The sequence below is a fragment of the Macaca thibetana genome, chromosome X (genome assembly GCF_024542745.1).
Source record: "Macaca thibetana thibetana isolate TM-01 chromosome X, ASM2454274v1, whole genome shotgun sequence".
Taxonomy (NCBI): domain Eukaryota; kingdom Metazoa; phylum Chordata; class Mammalia; order Primates; family Cercopithecidae; genus Macaca; species Macaca thibetana.
The window spans coordinates 115,218,804-115,239,575 of NC_065598.1; the positions used below are offsets into that span (position 1 = coordinate 115,218,804).

A 20,772-nucleotide genomic window follows, 5' to 3' on the forward strand; every position below is an offset into this window, starting at 1 on the left:
AAGAAAAGTTATAAAAGGGAATTTATGCAAGAAATATTGTATAATTTAAATGTAATTAGGCCTAGTGAATGTAAAACTATTAAAACAACAGTTTATGTACAAAGTATGTAAGAAAAATAAAATATGCTCTTAATAAAAGGATTATAAGGAGGCATGAGAATATGGATTTTTACCTACATTAAAAGGTTAAAAAAATTTTGTTTTAAAGCTGTAAGCAAGTTTTAACATGTTAATTATGAAGGAAATTCTGTGTGTAAACATTTTTGCTAAAGCTAAAGGGTTTATCATCCAGTTTTTCTGTGAACTGGACATTAAAATAAAAGCACAATAGATTTTTCTTAAATCACTAACATGCTCTTTCACAAAAATTTTAACATGTTAAAAAGAGGCTATAAAAATCTTACCTTATAGTCAGACATTAAAATGGGATGTCTACAAGATTTTATTAAAATTAAGTTTAACATTAATAGCACATTAATATAAAGGTAAATTTTATCTTATGTGGTACAAAATCATACAAAAAACATTGTCAAATATAAAATGGTGTTTAGCTTTCTTAAGGCCCAAGGGCGGCTGGTAAGTCACAAGCCCCTCATCCCAAAGGCCACAATGCGCAGGGGAGGTGAAGGCCACTAGAAGGCCAAGATCTTAAGAGGGGGCAGGGCCACAGCATCGCATGAGTGGTGCTGAGCAGGAATGGAGTGGGAGGCATCACCATGGGGCCTCAAGCCCCAGGATATGCAGCAAAAATTATGTACTTAATTTATCTTCCACTTTCCCTTCCCTGTGCTAAAAGTCTTTTAGCACAGGCACTACCCCTAGAATTTCCAGTACACCAGCACAAGCCTGGAAACCACATCCTTATCAAAAGACAGAAAGAAAAAAACTCGAGCCAGCCTGGGAAGGACCCTATTTTTTGCTGTTAACCACTGAGACTGCCGTCCGCACAGCCAAGAAAGGATGGACCCACCATACTCAAGTCAAGAAAACATCTTCTTCGTCAGAATCATGCGTTACTGTACTAGGATTAAGCCCTACTAAGTTAAAGTTAAAGAAAGCTTAATTTTCATATACCTTCTATATTGCTTCCTTTCCTTTCCTTGTTCTGTTACTAGCTCCTTTGTAACTAAGTCTGACTCACCTCAGACCATTGCCTTTAATGCTTGCTCTATCATACTTTGTGGAAATGTAAAAGATCAATGACAGCTAACCTTTTCACACAATTATTTATGCCCCAGCCCTCTAATTTACACAGTTACCCCTAGCACTCATTGTTGTGATCACCTGCAGCCAAGATGCTGATTTTCTGCTCCTATAGCCTGGCAACCTTGTAGTAAATGGGACTATGTCCTTTAAACTACTCAGAAGCAAAGTTGGACTTCCATGAAAAAGGTTTGTGCAGATCTAAAACCCCTCATCTATTTCATTAAAAGAACTGCCCCTTCTAATGGTCAGCCTTATCAATGTAACCCTGTCCTTCTCTCTATCACCACCTCCACCTTAACTAACTCTAGACCTGCCCTTAATTGCTTCTATGGTATTGGAATAGGAATTAAAGGAAATTAAAGAATGTGTAAGCAGAAACTCAGTTGTATGTAAGACAACCCAATTGCCCCTGAGAAAGAGAAAGAGCTGGAGTCCTTTAAAAATTAACTGCCTGTTTCTCTGTGGCTAGGGAGCCTTATCTCTCTTCCTTTCCCAGGCATTGTGAAGACCCTGTTTCTCTAGCTGTGCAGCTGCAGGTTCACTAGACAGATAAACTCAAGTCGTAAAACATGGTTTTCCTTGAAAAGAAAGAAATGCTGTAATGCACGTCTCAGTTAATTAAATAACTGTCCTTGTTTCTCACTCCTGTAATATGCTTCCCCCTTCACAGATCTCCACCCACCCCACAAAATGTTTAAAAGGTAACTTAACTGTTTGTTCAGGGCTCAGTCCTTTGGTTGTTAATCCGACTGGGCCAGTGCACTTAAATAATAAATATCTTCCTGAACCCCATTGGTCTCTGATTCCTTAAAACATCCCGTAACATTTCTGGGGACTCGCCTGGGATTGGAGACGACAGATTTACTGTTCCCTTTGCCTTCAGAACTAGAGCCCTGGGACCAGGGGAGACCTGGCATCTAAGACTTGCCACAGGGGAGCTTCACCCGGACAGAGACTGGCTCTCCTTGCATCCCACTGGCCTGCCTGGCAGTGCAACGGATTCGGGGACGGGGCTGCAGGACGATACCAGCACTTCAGGAACTGTGGTAAGGAGCAAGGGCCCAAGACAGGAAAGCCCGTCCCATAAGGATGAAGGAGAGCTTGGTTACCTCTCAGGGACCGACCATTAATCTAACCCAGAGTGGCTGGGGGCAGCAAGAGTGGCTTGCCAATTTGGATGAACCTCATGTCCCCACTAACAATGGAACTGGGAAAAGGGAGAAAATGGGCCAATACAGCGGCAAGTGTAGCAAGGTAGAGCTTGCTGGCAGGGTGGCAAGAGTGGCTTGCCACCCCAACTGGGAGTGTGTGGGTGCATGTGAACCTACCTGGGACATGAGAGAGGGTCGTTTTGTCCGATGAGGAGTCCTGGGATAGGAGTGGTGTGTGTATATGTGTGAATGTGGGAGCCTAACTAGGCTCACCCGGGACACGAGAGGCGCTTGTTTCATCCGATGAGGAGTCCTGGTGCAGGGGAGGTGTGTGAAAGTATGAGAAAGAGATAGTCTCGGGAGAGGCCAATGTGGGGAGTGATGTGGGGAGGCACAGATCCCTTAGCATGGGCTGTGTGCTCCGAGGCGAGTGTGGGGGAAATCAGACCTACGACACTGTATATAGCTGATAAGACCAGCTTCACAGCCACAGCAGGCTGTGACAGGGGAATGCACGTTCCTGGCTAAGCAGTGTATGAAACTCCCATAATAGGACCCGGTCTGGTGGACCCAAGGGTGAAAGTGAGAGTGAAAGTGCACTGCAAGGGTGGAAATGGGAGGGAAGGCATTGAAACTAACTCCTTTGGAGTGCATGATATAGAGTTTTAAAAAAGGATTTAGAGGTGATTATGGGATGAAACTGGATGCTCTAAAGCTAAGGACATACTGTGAAATAGATTGGCCTGCTTTCAATGTGGGGTGGCACCTCTGAAGGTATAATAGACAGGGAATTAACTGTCCATGTGTTTAAGGTGGTCACTGGAGTTCGAGGACAACCAGGATACCCAGACCAGTTTCCCTATATAGACTCTTGGCTCCATGTGGCACAAAGTCGCCTCAAGTGGCTACAGCCCTGCCTAGAGGGATATTGCAAGGCATTAGTGGCTCGTGCAGCCCAACCAAAGGAAGCAGAGGAACCGAAAGCCCCTAGCGTCTCCCAGGAAAAGGAATCCCTGAAGCCTCAGCCGAAACCAGTTCTTCAGGCCCTACCTGAGGAAAGGGAATGTCTACCCCCATATGTGCCAGTCTACCCGTCTTTGACCAGAATAAGGCAGGAGGCAGAGTCAGGAGTGTCTGTAGAGTTGGGCTCAGAGGAAAGTGAGGCTCAATCTCCCCCCACAGAGGATCAGAAGCCCCCATTAGAAAAAAACAAGGAAGATGGACAGGGCGAGGCAGCTGGGTGCCTCTGCTCAGGCCGACCACGGGCTTTGCAGATGCCACTTCGAGAGACCAGGACACAAGTTTATGATGCCCAGAGGCAGATACAAGCTGGCCCTAGGCTTTATGTTTATCAGCCTTTCTCCACTACTGATTGCTTAAATTGGAAACAGCACACCCCCTCCTACACAGAAAAACCTCAGGCTCTCACTGATTTGGTGAATTCTATTATTATGACACATAACCCAACCTGGCCAGACTGTCAGAAACTTTTGCTAACATTATTTAATACAGAGGAGCATAAGAGAGTTAATCAGGCAGCTCTCAGCTGGTTACAAGGGGAAGCCCCAGAGACCACCCCTAACCCGTGCCAGTTCACCATGGAGCGATAACCAGATGAGGACCCTAACTGGGACCCAAATGAGGCAAGGGACATGGAAGGGCTGCAGCTATGTAGAAAGGCACTCCTGAATGAGATAAAAGCAGGAGGGAGGAAGGAAGACAATGAATATGAGCAAAATATCAGAAGTATGCCAAAAGCCTGACAAAAGCCCAAATGCATTTAATGAAAGGCTTTGTGAGGCCTATAGGCTGTACACTCCAATTATTCCAGAGGCTCCTAAAAACTGAAATATGATAAATATGGCATTTGTCAGGCAAGCTCAGGGAGACATAAGACAAAAGCTTCAGAGGCTGGAAGGCTTTGCAGGGAAAAATATTAGTGAACCCCTGGAAATAGCAAACAAAATATACATAAACCAGGAAGAAAAGGTGGAGAGAAAGGAAGAAAGAAAAACCAGAAATAGAAACAAAGAGACAGCTCAATTTATAGCTGCTGCACTAGCAGAAAGTAACCCTGGATTTGCTAGAGGGCGAGGCTGAGGCAGAGACTGAGGAAGGGGGCAAACAAGACTGGGAGATGAAAGCCGGTTCCAGTTGGACAGGAACCAATGTGCAAGGTGCAGGCAAATGGGCCATTGGAAAATGAGTGCCCTGAAAAGGAAGAGGATGGAGATGACGGTCAATGGCCTAACACCCGAGTGCGGCATTCGGTTGCTAGTTGTGGTGCTTCAAAGGCAGATCCTGATCTGATCGGCCTAGCAGGGGCCGAGAATTTTGAGGACTGAGACAGACCAGGCTCCATCATTTTAGGCCCCTGGGGAGCCTATGGTCTCTATGGAAGTAGGGGGCCAATTAGTGGATTTTTTTGGTCGATACTGCTGCTGATTTCTCTGTGGTAACTCACCCAATTAGCCCCCCACAAAGAACTGTGCTACTATCGTAGGTGCTACTGGGGCCAAAGAAAAGAGACCTTTCGAAATCCAGGAGATGCGTTATTGGGGGACAAGAAGTGCAGCATGTGTTTCCATATATGCCAAATTGTCCAGTGCCCTTGATGGGGAGAGACTTACTCCAGAAACTGCAGGCACAAATTTCCTTTACACCTAAAAGGAGTATGACCTTGGAGATAGGGAAGCCAAAGGCAATGGCATTGCCTTTGTCCCAAGAACTGAGGAATGGCGGCTCTATGCACTGTATACCAGGCGGCTGCCAGAGCCGGACCTACACAATATGTGGGGAATGCTTTTCAAGGTATCAGGTGTATAGGCTAAGGACAACACCCCTGGACTTGCTGCAAACAGATCCCCAGTGGTAGTAGAGCTTAACCCTCATGCTGCCTTGGTACGAGTCCGTCAGTACCCACTACCCAGAGAAGCAATTGAAGGCATAACAAAACATCTCAATCGGCTCTATGAACATGGGGTTATAGTGAAATGCAAGTCCTCCTGGACTACTCCTCTGCTGCCTGTGCGCAAACCAAATGGTGAATAAAGGCCAGTGCAGAAACTCCGGGCGGTAAACAAGGCCACTGTCACTATGCATGCCACAGTACCCAACCCATACACAAGGTTGCGACAGATTCCTGCTGAGGCCACGTGGTTCACGTGTCTGGACTTAAAGGGCGCTTTCTTTTGCTTGAGGCTTGCTCCCTAAAGTCAGCCTACATTTGCCTTCCAGTGGGGGCAATCACAGTATACCTGGACAAGGCTGCCTCAGGGGGTTAATAATTCTCCCACTATCTTCAAGGAGGCTTTGGCTACCCATCTTGAGGCTTTTGCGCCACCTAGTGACAACTGTGGGCTATTACAACACATTGATGATTTGCTATTTTCTGCCCCCATGAGGGAGGAATCACTTCACGGAACAGAGAGGCTTCTTCACCTGCTGTGTGAAGCTGGTTATAAAGTGTCCAACGACAAGGCAAAAGTCTGTTTTCAGGAGGTTGGATGTCTAGGATTCATGATATCCCAAGGCCAGCACAGGCTTGGAAGTGCATGCAAGGAGGCTGTGTGTGCACTGACCACCCCAGTTACAAGGCAGCAGGTCAGGGAATTTCTAGGCATGGCGGGATTCTGCCAAATCTGGGTTCCAGATTTATAGCAAGGCCCTTGTATGAGGCTATAAAAGGAAAGGAAAGAGAGCTCCTCCTATGGGAAAAGGAACAGGAAAAGGCCTTCAAGGATATAAAGGGAGCTCTCATCCAGGCCCTGGCACTAGGGTTGCCAGATGTAAAAAAGCCCTTCTTTCTGTATGTGGATGAATGAAACGGAATGGCAGTCAGAGTCTTAACTCAGTTGTTGGGCTCTTGGCATCAGCTGGTAGCATACTTATCCAAAAGACTGGACTTGGTGGCTTTAGGTTGGCCCAGCTGCCTCAGGGCATTGGCAGCTACTGCAATCCTTATAGAAGATGCCAACGAGCTAGGCTTAGGTCAGAAGTTAATAGTTCGGGTGACACACGCTGTAGTCACCTTAATGGAGCAAAGAGGACATGGTTGGCTGTCCAACTCTAGAATGCTTAAGTATCAAGGGCTTCTATGTGAAAATCCCCAGATAACACTAGAGAATATAAATACCTTGAACCCAGCTACCCTGCTGCCTCTGGAGGAGCCTGATTGGAAGGATGGTGGGTTGCATCACTGCTGGCAGGACTTTTCCCACTGTTGCATAAAGATTGTGGATGAAGTGTTCTTGGGCCAGGAAGACCTCAGAGATACTCCCTTGGAGAGCCCAGATGTTAAATACTTCACTGATGGCAGCAGTTTCATAACACATGGGGTGCAATATGCAGGGTATGCAGTAGTGACCCAACACTCGGTGGTCGAGGCTCAAGCCTTACCTTCTTGGACCTCCACTCAGAAGGCTGAATTAATAGCATTAACCAGAGCACTGTTATTGGCCAAGGGGAAGAAAGTAAACATATAGACTGACTCTAAATATGCTTTTGCAACTCTGCATACCCATGGGGCGATATACAAAGAGAGAGGACTTTTGACTACCGAAGGAAAAGAAATAAAAAACAGAGAGGAAATTTTGCAATTATTAGAAGCCATATGGGCTTCAGAGAAGGTGGCTGTCATTCATTGCAAAGAACACCAAATTGGGAAAAGCTATGAGGCACAGGGCAACAGAAAGGCAGACCGAGAGGCTCGGCGGGCAGCAATGAGCAAGGCTTTACCTGAAGAAAGAACTCTAACAATGCCTCTCCTTATAGAGCCCCCTTTGCTGGAGGTACCCCATTAACTCTTCAAGTGAAAAAGCTTGGTTTGTTCTGGAAACAGGGAAATACATTAAAGGGGGATGGTGACTGTTCTCTGACAGGAGGTTAGCCGTCCCAGAGACAATAGCCCCAAGATTTGTGAAGCAGATCCATCAAGGAACACACATGGGAAAGACGGCCCTAGAGACTTTGATAGGTCAACACTTCTATGTGCCACGGCTCTCTGCCATCACCCGTGCTGTTTGCGAACAATGTCTATCCTGTGCCTGGAATAAGCCAAAACAAGGACCTACTCGACCCCCAGGAATTCAGGAAATGGGAGCTGTGCCTTTTGAGAACCTGCTTCTAGACTTTACCGATTTGCCTTGAGCAGGAGGTTACTGGTATATGCTAGTGTTTCTTTGCACCTTCTCGGGGTGGGTTGAGGCCTTGCCCACCAGGACTGAAAAGGCACGAGAGGCGACAAAGATGCTACTAAAAGGCATCATACCAAGGTTTGAATTGCCTTTAACCCTAGGATCAGACAATGGTCCTGTATTTGTGGCAGAAGTAGTACAACAGCTCACTCAGCTTTTAAAGATCAGATGAAAACTGCACACAGCCTACCAACCAGAGAGTTCAGGGAAGGTGGAACGGATGAACCAGACACTCAAACAGCTACTAAAAAACTTTTGCCAGGAAACTCACTTACAATGGGATAAGGTCTTGCCCATGGTCCTCCTCCAGGTCAGGTGTATACCTACAAAACAAATTGGGTATTAGCCCTATGAAATATTTTTCAGAAGGCCACCCCCAATAATTAATCAAATTAGAGGGGACTTAAAGGAGTTAGGAGAGCTAACCCTTAGAAGACAGATGCATGCGTAAGGGGTAATAATGCAGGAGGTGCAAGGCTGGGTAAGGGAAAGGATACCTGTAAGTCTAACAGACCCAGTGCATCCACATAAACTGGGGGATTCTGTCTGGGTTAAAAGGTGGTATCCAGGCTGGACGTGGTGGCTCACGCCTGTAATCCCAGCATTCTGGGAGGCCGAGGCGGGTGGATCATGAGGTCAGGAGATCGAGACCATCCTGGCTAACATGGTGAAACCCCTTCTCTACTAAAAATACGAAAACAAAAAATTAGCCAGGCATGGTGGTGGGTACCTATAGTCCCAGCTACTTGGGAGGCTGAGGTAGGAGAATGGCGTGAACCTGGGAGGCAGAGCTTGCAGTGAGCTGAGATTGCGCCACTGCACTCCAGCCGAGGCGACAGAGCGAGACTCCGTCTCAAAAAAAAAAAAAAAAAAAAAGGTAGAATCCAACAACCCTGGGGCCCTTACGGGATGGGCCCCATGTTGTGATCATGTCTACTCCCACTGCTGTTAAAGTTGCAGGTGTCAAACCTTGGATTCACCATAGCCAGCTAAAACCAGCGGCAGCAGTGACTCCCGAAGACGACCAGTGGACTAGCCAACAAGACCCAGATCGCCCCACCCGAACAGTCCTATGGTAACACCCAACTACCGGTAAGAAGGACAACTGCCCTGCTCTGACCACACCAGAGGCTGGTCAGTCTACACATGGCTGAAGCTTGAGGATCCTGCAAGCTCTGCTCTAGTCACATCCCAGAAGCTGACTAGTCTATGCACAGCTGAAGCTAAGAGGACCATCTCCGGATAAGTAAATGTGGATACAATTTATAAGCCTAGCTATAATTCTGTCAATACTGATTGTTCTATTATGTTATTACTGCAAATGCTGCAAATGTCTATGCCCAGAGGAAGGTTTACCATGCCCATGTGTAGTATAAGCATGTTTCTATTACATACGCTAATGTTCTTACCATTTTTGCCTATACTGAAAAAGGAGAAATCTCTAGAAAGATGCCCACACTGTGTATACCCTACCTGGGTAAGAAATACCATAGTTAAAACTCTACTGTACCAAACCTACTATGAATGTACAGGAACCAAGTTAGGAACCTGCGCATACAACCAGACCACCTATTCAGTCTGTGACCCAGGAAATAATCAGCTATATGTATGTTATTACCCAAAACTCTTACTTTATGAATTCTGATTTGAGGTACATATTAAATCAGAGGGAGAAAAAGAAGGAGAGCTTATAGCTTGAACAAAAGCAGCCCCTCCCTCCTATAAAAGGCACATTTCCTTGTACTTTGATGCCTGCCATGCCACATATGTTCATAATCTTAAAAAAAAAAAAAAAAAAAAAAAAAAGCAGTCTGCAATGGTTTAACACAAGAGAGGCTTAACAACAACAGTCCTAAACATCTGTATGGAGAACCACAAATCGGATGCCCGGACTGTAACATTCAGTGGTCTATGCTAACACAGCTCCAACACTTATATTCAGGAAGGACTGCTCTGCTAAATAGTATGTCAACCAAACCAAATTGTAAGACAAGGACATGCAATCCTTTAAATTTTACTATCTTAAAGCCAGAGCTACCTTTTTGGCCTACAGGACAGACAGCACTATTATGAGTTGATAGACAAGAAGCAGGCCTTGGAGTTCCACTACTGATTGTCAAAAAGACTAGAAGGACTCAAAAGTGTCCAATCCTGCAATTCTGGGTCCATAAGTCATTCTATAAGCATTTTGAACAGCCAGTGCCTGAGCTTCCCCATCACCCAAAAACTTATTTGCTCAACTAGCTGAAAACATAACTGGCAGCTTAGGAATTTCCTCATGCTGTGGATGTGGAGGAACTAATATGGGGAATCAGTGGCCATGGGAGGCAAAGGAATTAATGCCAAAAGATCACTTCACTTCACCTAACCCTGCCAGTGAACCAACAGCCTCAGTCAGTGTTTGGTTGGTAAAAACCCCCATAATTAAAAAGTACTGTATCACCCGATGGGGAAAGGCTTTCACAGAGGCAGTAGGAGAAACAACCTGCCTAGGGCAACAGCATTATGATGAGACTAAAAACAAAACTCTATGGAGAAACGCCCAGAATGACTCCTACTTACCAGGTCCAAACCCTTTCTCTCGATTCTCTACTCTAAGCCACACTTGGTATCAGGTAGAGGCTCCAAATGCTTGGAAGGTACCCTCTGTCCTATAATGGATCTGTGGAGCATGGGCATATCAGCAACTGCCAGCTAAATGGACAGGGGCATGTATGTTAGGAACAATCAAGCCATCCTTTCTAATTCCTCTAAAGCAAAGGGAACTCTTAGGATATCCAGTTTATGATGAAAATAAAAGAACTAGAAGAAGCATAATCACAAAAATAGACACAAATGTCAAAAAGATGTGGACATAGGAGACTGAAAAGATAATTGTCTCCTGAAAGAATCATTAAATATTATAAGCCAGCTACCTGGGCGCAAGACGGGTCATGGGGATATTGCACTCCAATCTGTATGCTCAACTGCATCATAAAGTTGTAGGTAGTCCTTGAAATTATAACCAATGAAACATCAAGGGCACTAGGTTTATTGGCAATACAAGCAACACAAATAAGAAATGCTGTATATCAAAATAGATTAGCTTTAGATTACCTCTTAGCCTCAGAAGGAGGAGTAGGTAGAAAATTTAATTTAACCAACTGTTGCCTAGAAATCGTTGATAATGGCCAAGCTATTATGGAAATCACAGCTAGAATGTGCGAGCTGGCCCATGTTCTAGTTCAGACTTGGTCCGGGTGGTCCCCGGATTCCTTGTTTGGAAAATGGTTCTCAACCTTTGGAAGATTCAAAACCCTCATTGGTAGGTTCTTGCTTATTCTTGGCATCTGCCTCATCCTCCCTTGCCTTTTACCTCTGTTTATTAGGCGTATTCAGTCAACTATAGAGGCAGTAGTAACCCGACACACTACCATGCAGTTGATGGCATTAATCAAATATCAGCCGCTGCCAGTAGAAGAAGCTCAGCTCTGTGAAGAGGTGGCAAAAGTGGTGCTTTTTATTAACACCTTTGTTATAAAAAGCACCAAAGGGGGGAATGGAACAGGAATTAAAAGAAATTAAAGGATGTGTAAGCAGAAACTCGGTTGTATGTAAGAAAACCCAATTCCCCCTGAGAAAAAGAAAGAGCTGGAGTCCTTTAAAAATTAACTGCCTGTTTTTCTGTGGCCAGTGAGCCTTATCTCTCTTCCTTTCCCAGGCATTGTAAAGACCCTGTTTCCCGAGCTGTGCAGCTGCAAGGTCACTAGACAGATAAACTCAAGTTGTAAAACCTGTTTTTCCTTGAAAATTAAGAAATGATGTAATGCATGTCTCAATTAATTGAATAACTGTCTGTTTCTCACTTCTGTAATATGCTTCCCCCTGCCCCACGATATGCTTAAAAAGTAACTTAACTCTTTGTTCAGGGCTCAGTCGTTTGGATGTTAATCTGACTGGGCTGGTGCACCTAAATAATAAATATCCTCCTGAACCCCATCGATCTCTCTGATTCCTTATCAATCCCGCTACACTTTGAGAACCTACAGCACAATGGTCAGGCATTGATCAGACATTGTGGCAATCCTCATATTTCCTGGCACAGGGCCCTGTAAACACAGCAGCCAACAAAGGTTACTGAGTGAAGTAAATATAGGTACAAAAAGACTTATAGAACCATTATTTTCACAATAAAACATCCTGCCCCTGTTGCCCACTGCCAGAGAATAACCATCATCTTTCTTCTTTCAAGGACCCTTGTGAATAAACACAAACAAACTGGCAGAAGCAGGAAATATGAGGCAGCATGTTTAATCATCTCCATCTATTCAAAAACCCCATGAGATAGTTATCATTGTCATTCCCATTTTACAGATTAGAAAACTAACACAAACGGAGAGTGATCAAGTGAGATTAGCCAGCTACCAACAGGTAAGCAAAGCAAAATTTCAGATTCCAGCAGTTTAGCTCCAGGAGGAGCCAGCCTGAGGAGGAGACATCTTAGTTAAAATCAGAAAGAGGCTGTCAGATTGTCATCCCTTCCCATCTCTTCGAAAGTGAATTGGTCAAATATTTTCTAGCTGTTTTCTTACCCATCCTCTGGGAACATGAGGTATAATGGGTGCACTCATCCATTATGATCAGTCGTTGAGGTGACTGGAACCCACAGTACATGTAGGGGCCCACAAAACAGTTAAATTTCTTATATAAAATGAGGTTGATGAAAAGGGTCGTTGTGCAAGCAAAAATAGAATGAGTCACCCAAATGATGGAGGATAGGTCCTATAGTTGAAACCTACTCTCTATATTCAGGACATTAACAAGTCCTGCAGTATCTACAAAATACTTATTAAAGGAAGAATCTTAGAGCACTCAATCTGTCCTGGCTGTGTTTATTTGACAATAAATAAAATGTATTTATTCTTAAACAAGAGCTCAGAAAGGTATCTGTAGAAAAGGGCAGGAATAGAGGAAAAGAGGGCTATGCAGCAGCAGGAAAGAACGGAAATCACTGCAGGTCCACAGCACCAGTTCAGCGCAGAAGGTTAAGTGTGCATTTGTAATGGGTCTGTAGCCGGAGACATAGCAGAAGCTGCACTATCCACAGTCACAACCAGAGGCAAAGGAAGGATGCCCTGCAATTTTAGAAATCTTGGCTGCAGCTGGGAACGGTGGCTCACGCCTGTAATCCCAGCACTTTGGGAGGCCGAGGTGGGTGGATTACTTGGGGCCAGAAGTTCCAGACCAGCCCGGCCAACATGGTGAAACCCTGTCTCTACTAAAAATACAATAATTACCCAGGTGTGCTGGTGCGTGCCTGTAGTTCCAGGTACTCAGGAGGCTGAGGCACTCCTGAGTACCTGCACAACACATGCAAGCATCCACTCCATCCTACTCCCTGCCCCCCGCCCTCCTCCCCCTTCCCCCTTCTCCTCCCCCCTCCTCCCCCGCTTCTCCTCCCCCCTCCTCCCCCGCTTCTCCTCCCCTCTGCCCTACTCCCCCCTACCTTACTCCCTCCCCTCGCCCTACTGCCCCACCCCAACACGTGCTCTTCTGCACCCAGGGCAAGGCCAAGCCCCTAAGGCATGCGCACCTCATTAGGCCCAACCCACAGCAAATAGCGGGAAGAGGAAAGGCAAGAAAGGAGGTCTCTAAGTGGATACACTGTTACTGAATCTAGGCGCCCAGAAGATGGAGGTTGTAGTGAGCCCAGATCGTGCCACTGCATTTCAGAGACAGAGCGAGACTGTCTTAAAAACAAAAACAAAAAACAAAGAAAAGCAATCTCAGATGCTCTAAGCATTGTGCGTGTTTCTACCCTTGCACTTTGATGTGGATTCATTACTAAAAATTAATAGTGAACTTTCTCAAGGAGGGTGCTCCATTTTTACATAGTGCATTTGCGCAGCCCACAAGCTTTGCAAATCCAGGCCCAAGCTCCTGTTCCTGGAGACCTAGGAATCATGGAGCTAGTGTGAAATCTCTTATCGCCATAAAATGGGCTTGCACAATTCCGCACAGCAGCTTCCCCAAGTTCCACACTAATGCATGCCAGTCTACAGCACAACGCATGCAAGCACCCACCCCATCCTACTCCCCCGCCCACGCCCTACTCCCCCGCCCACGCCCTACTCCCCCGCCTACGCCCTACTCCCCCCTCCCTCGCACCCTACTCCCCTCCTTACTCCTCCCCCATCCCCTCCCCCTACCCCCGCCGCCAACACGTGCTCTCCCCCACCCAGGGCAAGGCCAAGCCCCTGACGCATGCGCACCTCAGCAGGCCCAACCCAGAGCAAAGAGCGGGAAGCAGAAAGGCAAGAGAGGAGGTCTCTAAGTGGATACACTGTTGCTGAGTCTAGACGCCAGAAGAACCTTCCAGGCTGCGACTCACAGTTCTAGCACTGCCTAGGAGATCGTGGTGGCCCCAGCTTAGAATCTGCAGAAGCACACAGCTCCATCCATACCACTCAGGGTATGGAGCCTCTGGACCAGTCTAGCCAGGATATCACCAGCTTGCTCAGCCTTGGAGTCGACTACGAGAAGGAACTACAGGGTCAGTACCTGAATAGGACTCATGCTTTTGCGAACTCAGGAAACCGAGGTTCCCTGGGAGAGGCGAGTCGACTGGATGATGTCCCCGCACTACCACTGCTCTGAGTGCAGCCCCTCACTGCCTCCTTCCAACACCCTCAGGACCAAGGCCTTGATCTTTCTCTTGGGGTTTCTGCTTTTCCAGATATGAATGCTGCGGTGCTGTCGCCTACTGAAGAGTTCAAAGAGGAGGAAGAGGATGCACAGTCTGAGCCTGAGCAAGGCACAGCAGCAGCAGGAGAAGAGTCAAAGTTGGCAGGAGCCCAAGGTGGAGAAGAAAAAGATGGCGGCGGCGGCGGCGGCGCAGGAGCTCCTGGCCTCCTATGGAAAGAAAACCGCGAGGGCAGCAGCGGCAGCGATGGCGACGATGAGGACAGCGACCAGAGCGAGAAGGAACCCAGACAGCAGGATTCGCCCCCACCGGGCGCTGTCGGGGGGCTGGAGCCTGGCAACGCGCAGGAGCCCAGCGTCCACGCCTTCACCCCCTTGCAGCTGCAGGAGCTGGAGCGCATTTTCCAACGCAAGAAGTACCCCAGCGAGTTCCTGCGGTAAGCCCATTGCTGGTTGGCGCGCGGTTTGCAGGGAGCACGTGCTGCTCCAGGGTGGCGTTTGGCTTTCCCCCAGCCCTCTCCTGCCCTCTCCCCTCCTGAACCAAAACCCACCTGGGGCCTGGTGTCGCTGCCGTCCCCTCCCCGCAGACCCCTGGCACCTGGTGGGTTCTGTAGTGGGGCTGTGCCTATTAGACATCATGTATAATTTAAATGAACCAAGTTGGGCAACTTTGGGCTGAGGTCGGTTATGATAAGTAACTCCTATCGCAGCCGAGGCAGAAATAAAGGTTCGGTACAGCAAGTGCAGGGTCGCATCTTGACCTTGTTTAAAATTCTGAGAAGTCTGTCGTTCGGCTGGGTTTCCTTTGGTGTTAATTGTTCTAAGTTTCAAATAGTAAGAACATATTTATCTTGATTGACGATTTTTTTTTTGTTATGGGGGGTTATTTTTTATTTGTTTGAGAAACAGTCTCGCTGGGACACCCAGGCTGGCGTGCAATGGTGCAATCTCGGCTCACTGCAACCTCTGCCTCCCAGGTTCAAGAGATTCTCCTGCCTCAGCCTCCAAAGTAGCTGAGACTACAGGCGCCAGCCACCACTCCCGGCTAATTTTTGTATTTTTAGTAGAGATGGGGTTTCACCATATTGGCCAGGCTGGTCTCGAACTCCTGAGCTCAAGTGATCCTCCTGCCTTGGCCTCTCAAAGTGCTGGCATTACAGGCGTGAGCCACCGCCTTGATTTTTTTTTTTTTTGGCATCTCCTTTATTTGTGACCTGAGAGAAAAGTTCCTAACGTGAGGCTCAGCTGGATGTTACAGAACAGCCTACTGCGTGTGGGGAGTTGGTAGAATAAAAAATTAAACACAAGAATGAAACGACACCCACAACTCCAAATGCTAAACACGTGTGGTTTCTTCCCATAGGAGGAGGCTGGCAAGAAGCATGAATGTGACTGAACTCGCAGTGCAGGTCAGTAAACCGAAAAAGCAGTCGGGCAGGGGAGCCATTCTAAAACCTGCTTCAGGGCTTCGACACAACTTTGACCCAGACATTGTCATCTTGGTGTTTTTGTGTTTTTTTTCATGTATAGGCAATGAGGTCTGAATTTTGGGATCTTTGTGGCTGGAAAATGCAGCAAGGAAAGCTCAGCTTGTGGAAATTTCCCGTTACCAGAGGGAACATGACTATCCACGGAAAAAAAAATTAGTACTGAACGGTTTCCTTTATTCCTTGTGTATAAAATATATTATGCACTTGAATAAATTATAAATATATAAATATATGTATTCCAAATTACAAATATATATATATAAAATATATGAGTGTAAATTAAATATAGCATAATATATAAGATTAAACTCCTAGCACTGGTATCCTTTAGGTAGCACTTCCATGTGGAGGCATCCTGGGGTTTTCTGACCTGGGGATTATTCAAATTAATGCTCCAAAGAGCTCCATTAAACTAAATTATTTAATATATTTGAAACCAAGCATAAACTCTTTGGTTAAGAATTTATAAATGTTTAGTCATTGGGGTAAAGGAATAATTCACAACCAGAATGTATGTTTCCTGAAGCTGAGACTGATGGGGAGGTGATAGCATAAAGTTCAAGTGCCTGGCCCTCCTACTATTGTTTTTAAGTATTTGGTAAAGCCTTGTAGAGAGTGGCAGCTCTAAATTTTAATTTTCTGGAATACTTTGATTTGGCAGCCTGAAAACATTGCTGACATAGTTAGTTTTGCATTATGGTACAGATAGCAAAAAGGTTTGCAACCTTTGCAAGTTTATCTACAAATCAAAACAAATTTCAAGATCAATTTTGCATAAATTTCCACCAACCTAAGAAAGATAGAAGTGTTAGGCAAGAATTGTATACAGTCACACTCATGGCTTGGGGAAACTGCTCCCATTCAACTTTTGAAACTACCAAATGCATCAGTGAATATTTTCTTGAGCAACTTCTAGCATTTAAGAGATTTTTTGTTTTTTCCAGTTTGTTGTACTAATAGGAAGAGATGTGTTTTGTGTTATATGTTGATAGTGGGGGATGGCTCTCAGGTCAGGCTAGACTTTTACCTGTGGCAATTTGAAATACCTTTTTATTTGCTCAGGCAGTGATAATAAATTTGTAGGTCAATGGATCCAAAGGAGTATTTGCAAAAATGGAAAAGAAGAAAGAAAAAGCGGGATGACCCTAATAGCCTTTCTGCAGAGCTCATGTTTGTGAGTGCAGTGAGGGAACTATGCTGCGATTCTGTCAATGGTGGCATGTAGAAAAGCAGCCTGACAAAATGGGGCACTGAGTGTTGACATCCTGTTGCCCACCATTTTCAAAGGCAGGCAATGCCAATTTGGGGGAGATGAAATATTGACGTTTGGGTGAATTGCCTTTCCCTTCCCTGGGTTTACATAGCATTCACTCAATGCAGTTCTGAAGGCAAAAGGACCACTCTCACTCAGCAAACAAGGGAAAAGGCATGATGTTCTCATTTATTGCCAAACATTTCAGCATGAATATCTCCAAAAAATTTTAATAGACGTTTCCTCCCTCTGTATTGTAACGATAATAAGGGCTGTTTTATGAAACCAACACTGAGAATGGGGACCTAATGTTGGCCCATAGCACATTTAGCCCACTTTTGGCATTACTTATGTTTATGAACCTTTGACCACAGCCACATTGCAATTGCCTCTAAACAAGCACTATTACAGTAGGCTTAAAATTTAGACTATGTATTCATGAGGGAGGAGGACTCCGAACAGTAAGATGGGAGAAAGAAATGGGGCATCAAACAGGGAGAGGAGTCCCTTTGTCCCATAAAATTTGCAGTTTGGGAACTTCTAGAAGGATCAAAATACAATGGAAATGTCATTAACTAGAAGCTTGGGGGATAGTGTTGTTTAATGGACAGGTTTTATTTTTTGGTCTTTTAACAGTAGGCAGGTGTTTAGGGAATAGTGTTTGTTGATACCTCTTCCACATTACTACTGAACATGTTCAGAGATGCCTATTTGGACACTCCCGCTTTGGGGATGCTGATGAGATTGGGATCTTCTGTTTGAGTAGTGAGGCTAGATGGCTGATGGTGTCCCATGGAGCTGGGCAACCAAGTCTTTCCCACATCCTGGGACTGGGGAGAACCAAGTGAGCTGACCTTGTCCTTAGCCTGGGAAGAGTTGGAGGGAGGGATAAGTTGGAGCATGCAGAATTAGCAATGCTTCCTTTCTCTCGAACTCTCAACTGGGCAAAGCTTTTTGAGAATTTTTGTGAATTTGGACATTTGTGTCCTCCTTTCACAAAACTTCAAGCTGAAGTGTGAAGACAGTGTCTAGGGCTTCAGATACCCTCATTTCCCAGCAAGACAATCCATAAACTCCCTGAGCCCCCTGTAACGAGACTTGCCTTGCAATATACCATCTTTTTAATTCTCAAGGAGTTTCGGAAAATGAATGACCCATTAGAGGTTCTTGAAGGAAAGAAAACTTGTTTTAAAATACAGTGTACTCTTACTGATTTTTTACTTTACACTGAGGATGGGCTTTTCAAAATGGGGGCCTCATCCTCTTGGTATGACTTTAAAAGGCACCCTCCCCATTTTTTCCAAGCTCAGCTTCCCCCACGACCAGGGCGACAGTGGCCTAGTAAGTAGTAGTTGGTGGGCAGCTGGATAGCTGATGGTCTGGTATCTGCAAGCAGATATGCCACACACAGCAATACCAGGAGGGATCGAGTTCCACTCATCAGCTACACCTGCACCCAAGAGTGGAAAATGTAATATTACAGATGAAAGGACAGAGACAAAGAAATAAGCCAAGCCAGAGCATATGTAGCACATACTTGGAGCTCACTATGGAAAGGTGTGGTGTTCACCTTTCTAAGATATTTTAGTGGTCAGGAAGTAGCTTGCCTTGATGCACCGGAAAAGGTTAAGGGCAGAGAGAGTTGCTTGTTGTGTGTTTTCCCGTGATGAAATTAAATGCTCAATATACTAAACCTGTTTCTTTTTTCCTCTGATTGAAGATTTGGTTTGAGAATAGAAGAGCCAAGTGGAGGAGACATCAGAGGGCATTAATGGCGAGAAACATGCCGCCCCTCATGGTCGTGGGCCAGCCTGTCATGGTAACTGCAGTTGAGGCCATAATGGCACCCTTGTCCATCAGCAGGATGAGAGATGGTTACTTCTGGGGCTACAGCCATCCCAGCACCCTGTGTTTCTCCATGTCACCCTTTCCTCCTCCGTCCTTGCCCCTTCCAACTGTGTTATTTCCACCTATGCCTCCCTCTGACGAGGCCCAATTTGGCCGGTTCCCTTTTGTTATCGGGCATTCTTTCACATTCCCCAATGTGTAAGGGATACCCTCTGTGCCACTTTTTGCCAGAGTGTGTTTGAGCCAGATTCGTAGTTTGCGTAGCACCCCATCAAGAGTAGTTCATCAAATGTCTATTAAATGTTTTAAAGAAAAGTAGATTATTGACCCATTTTTAGGGCACTTTTAAAAATGTTTCTATAAATATGTGAAGGGTATGTACATTTGTTTTGTGTGTCACATGGGGTCAGTAAGTTCTGAATAAAAATTGTTAAGAAATGCCGTTCAAACCGAATGTCACGGACTCTCCTCTCATGCAGTAATCTTGAGTCACCATCTGGGGGTTGTGCATGTCACAGAAGTTTCCCATGTGCCTATGGCAGGCTTACACTGACCCACACATTCTCTTCCACCCCCACCCCCAACATCCCATACTCATCTCCTCTCTGCCCCATTGATACCAGATACGTGTGCAAGATGGGGTGGTGTGAGTCCCTAATGAGAGAATAGTGTGTTTTAAGGCACTGCCAGGGTGGAAAACAGCAAAACCAAAATGGTATCGGGAAGGAAGCCAGCCCACTCTTAAAAATTCATTAAGTTTTTTCTTGCTATGGAAGACTTCTTTAAAGTAATTTTCTTTTAAAAATGTAAATGGCTGGGCGCGGTGGCTCAAGCCTGTAATCCCAGCACTTTGGGATGCCGAGACAGGCGGATCACGAGGTCAGGAGATCAAGACCATCCTGGCTAACACGATGAAACCCCGTCTCTACTAAAAAATACAAAACACTAGCCGGGCGAGGTGGCGGGCGCCTGTAGTCCCAGCTACTTGGGAGGCTGAGGCAGGAGAATGGCATAAACCCAAGAGGCGGAGCTTGCAGTGAGCTGAGATCAGGCCACTGCACTCCAGCCTGGGTGACAGAGCGAAACTCCGTCTCAAAAAAAAAAAAAGAAAAAGAAAAAAAGTAAATGTAAATAATGCCATGAAATTATACACTGATTTAATGGCTAAAATGGCAAATTTTTATATGGTTTACCACAACAAAAGAAAAGAAAAAATATACCAAAAAGTTTTTAAAAAGTGATTATGAACATTATGGTGATCCGGTGAAGTGATTGCAATGCCTGCCGATAAGGAGTCACGGTTACAACAATGTTTTCTCTGCAAATTATTTGATGGCCACTTTCACAATGCTTATGTTTTCAGCCTGACGGAAAATTCCATTTTCTTGGGTGAGCATGAACTTTCTGTCAGGCTTTCTGCTGCTATTCATTCCCCACTTCTCTCTTTACAATTGTGGGTGTCAAGCTTCAGCCACACAATTGCATTTGATGTGAGGGTTTTGCAAGGAGAAGGAGGTTTCTTCGTACCCCTGAAGTCACAAGCCTTGGTGGGAATAGGGAAAGTCCATGAATTCACTATGCATTTATGCATGCCCTTGGGCCAAGTGGATTCTTTTTTCTTCTCCGATTGAGATTCTCCCTTTCTTTCTTTCTTTCTTTTTTTTTTTTTTTTTGCTATTATTCTCATTGTATTGTGCTTTGTATAATTATTTACAGTAAGTCCCACATGTCAGTGTACATTCAGTCGGGAAATAGTTTCCATTTGGTACATTTTGTTCCAGTCTGTCTATTCCTGCTCATTATTTTGTTTTTCTACATTCAGACTGAAACATTTGGTAGCCTAGAGGTACTCAGAAATAGGCAAAGAAAGGTAAAAGGGGAGGAGGGGAGATTGAAATCATACTTCCATTATCCCTCCCCGTGGTTATCAGATTCATAACACGTGGTCC

At 45.4% G+C, this 20,772-nt stretch overlaps 4 protein-coding genes across 6 annotated transcripts in view; 1 reads left to right on the forward strand and 3 right to left on the reverse strand.

Annotated features, from left to right (window-relative positions):
• Nucleotides 1-20,772, reverse strand: part of RPL39 (ribosomal protein L39) — a 451,119-nt gene that overhangs the window by 294,776 nt on the left and 135,571 nt on the right. The window lies entirely within an intron of this gene.
• UPF3B (UPF3B regulator of nonsense mediated mRNA decay) overlaps nt 1-20,772 on the reverse strand; it is a 387,117-nt gene that overhangs the window by 240,467 nt on the left and 125,878 nt on the right. The gene's annotated exons all lie outside the window — the stretch shown is intronic.
• LOC126946135 (putative uncharacterized protein CXorf42) overlaps nt 1-20,772 on the reverse strand; it is a 100,592-nt gene that overhangs the window by 19,652 nt on the left and 60,168 nt on the right. For both annotated transcript variants that reach the window (XR_007722587.1, XM_050776147.1), the window contains exon 2: nt 7,828-7,875. Coding sequence is in view for 1 of the 2 variants with exons in the window: in XM_050776147.1 (XP_050632104.1) it covers nt 7,828-7,875 (48 nt within the window). In the remaining variant the exon portion in view is untranslated. The remainder of the gene's footprint in view (nt 1-7,827; nt 7,876-20,772) is intronic.
• On the forward strand, nt 535-19,277 carry RHOXF2 (Rhox homeobox family member 2). The gene is made up of 7 exons (XM_050776134.1): nt 535-1,392; nt 2,090-2,252; nt 8,507-11,293; nt 13,774-14,084; nt 14,268-14,670; nt 15,597-15,642; nt 18,696-19,277. Exons 4-7 carry the CDS (start codon nt 14,006-14,008, stop codon nt 19,023-19,025), a joined length of 858 nt encoding a protein of 285 aa, XP_050632091.1. The 5' UTR covers nt 535-1,392; nt 2,090-2,252; nt 8,507-11,293; nt 13,774-14,005; the 3' UTR covers nt 19,026-19,277.

Excerpts from the sequence above, each read along its gene's own strand:
- RHOXF2 (XM_050776134.1), top strand. The coding sequence starts at position 14,006 with ATGGAGCCTCTGGACCAGTCTAGCCAGGATATCACCAGCTTGCTCAGC. Across the intron at positions 14,085-14,267 it reads CTACGAGAAGGAACTACAGG|ATATGAATGCTGCGGTGCTG; the intron begins GTCAGTACCTGA and ends CTGCTTTTCCAG. Across the intron at positions 14,671-15,596 it reads TACCCCAGCGAGTTCCTGCG|GAGGAGGCTGGCAAGAAGCA; the intron begins GTAAGCCCATTG and ends TTCTTCCCATAG.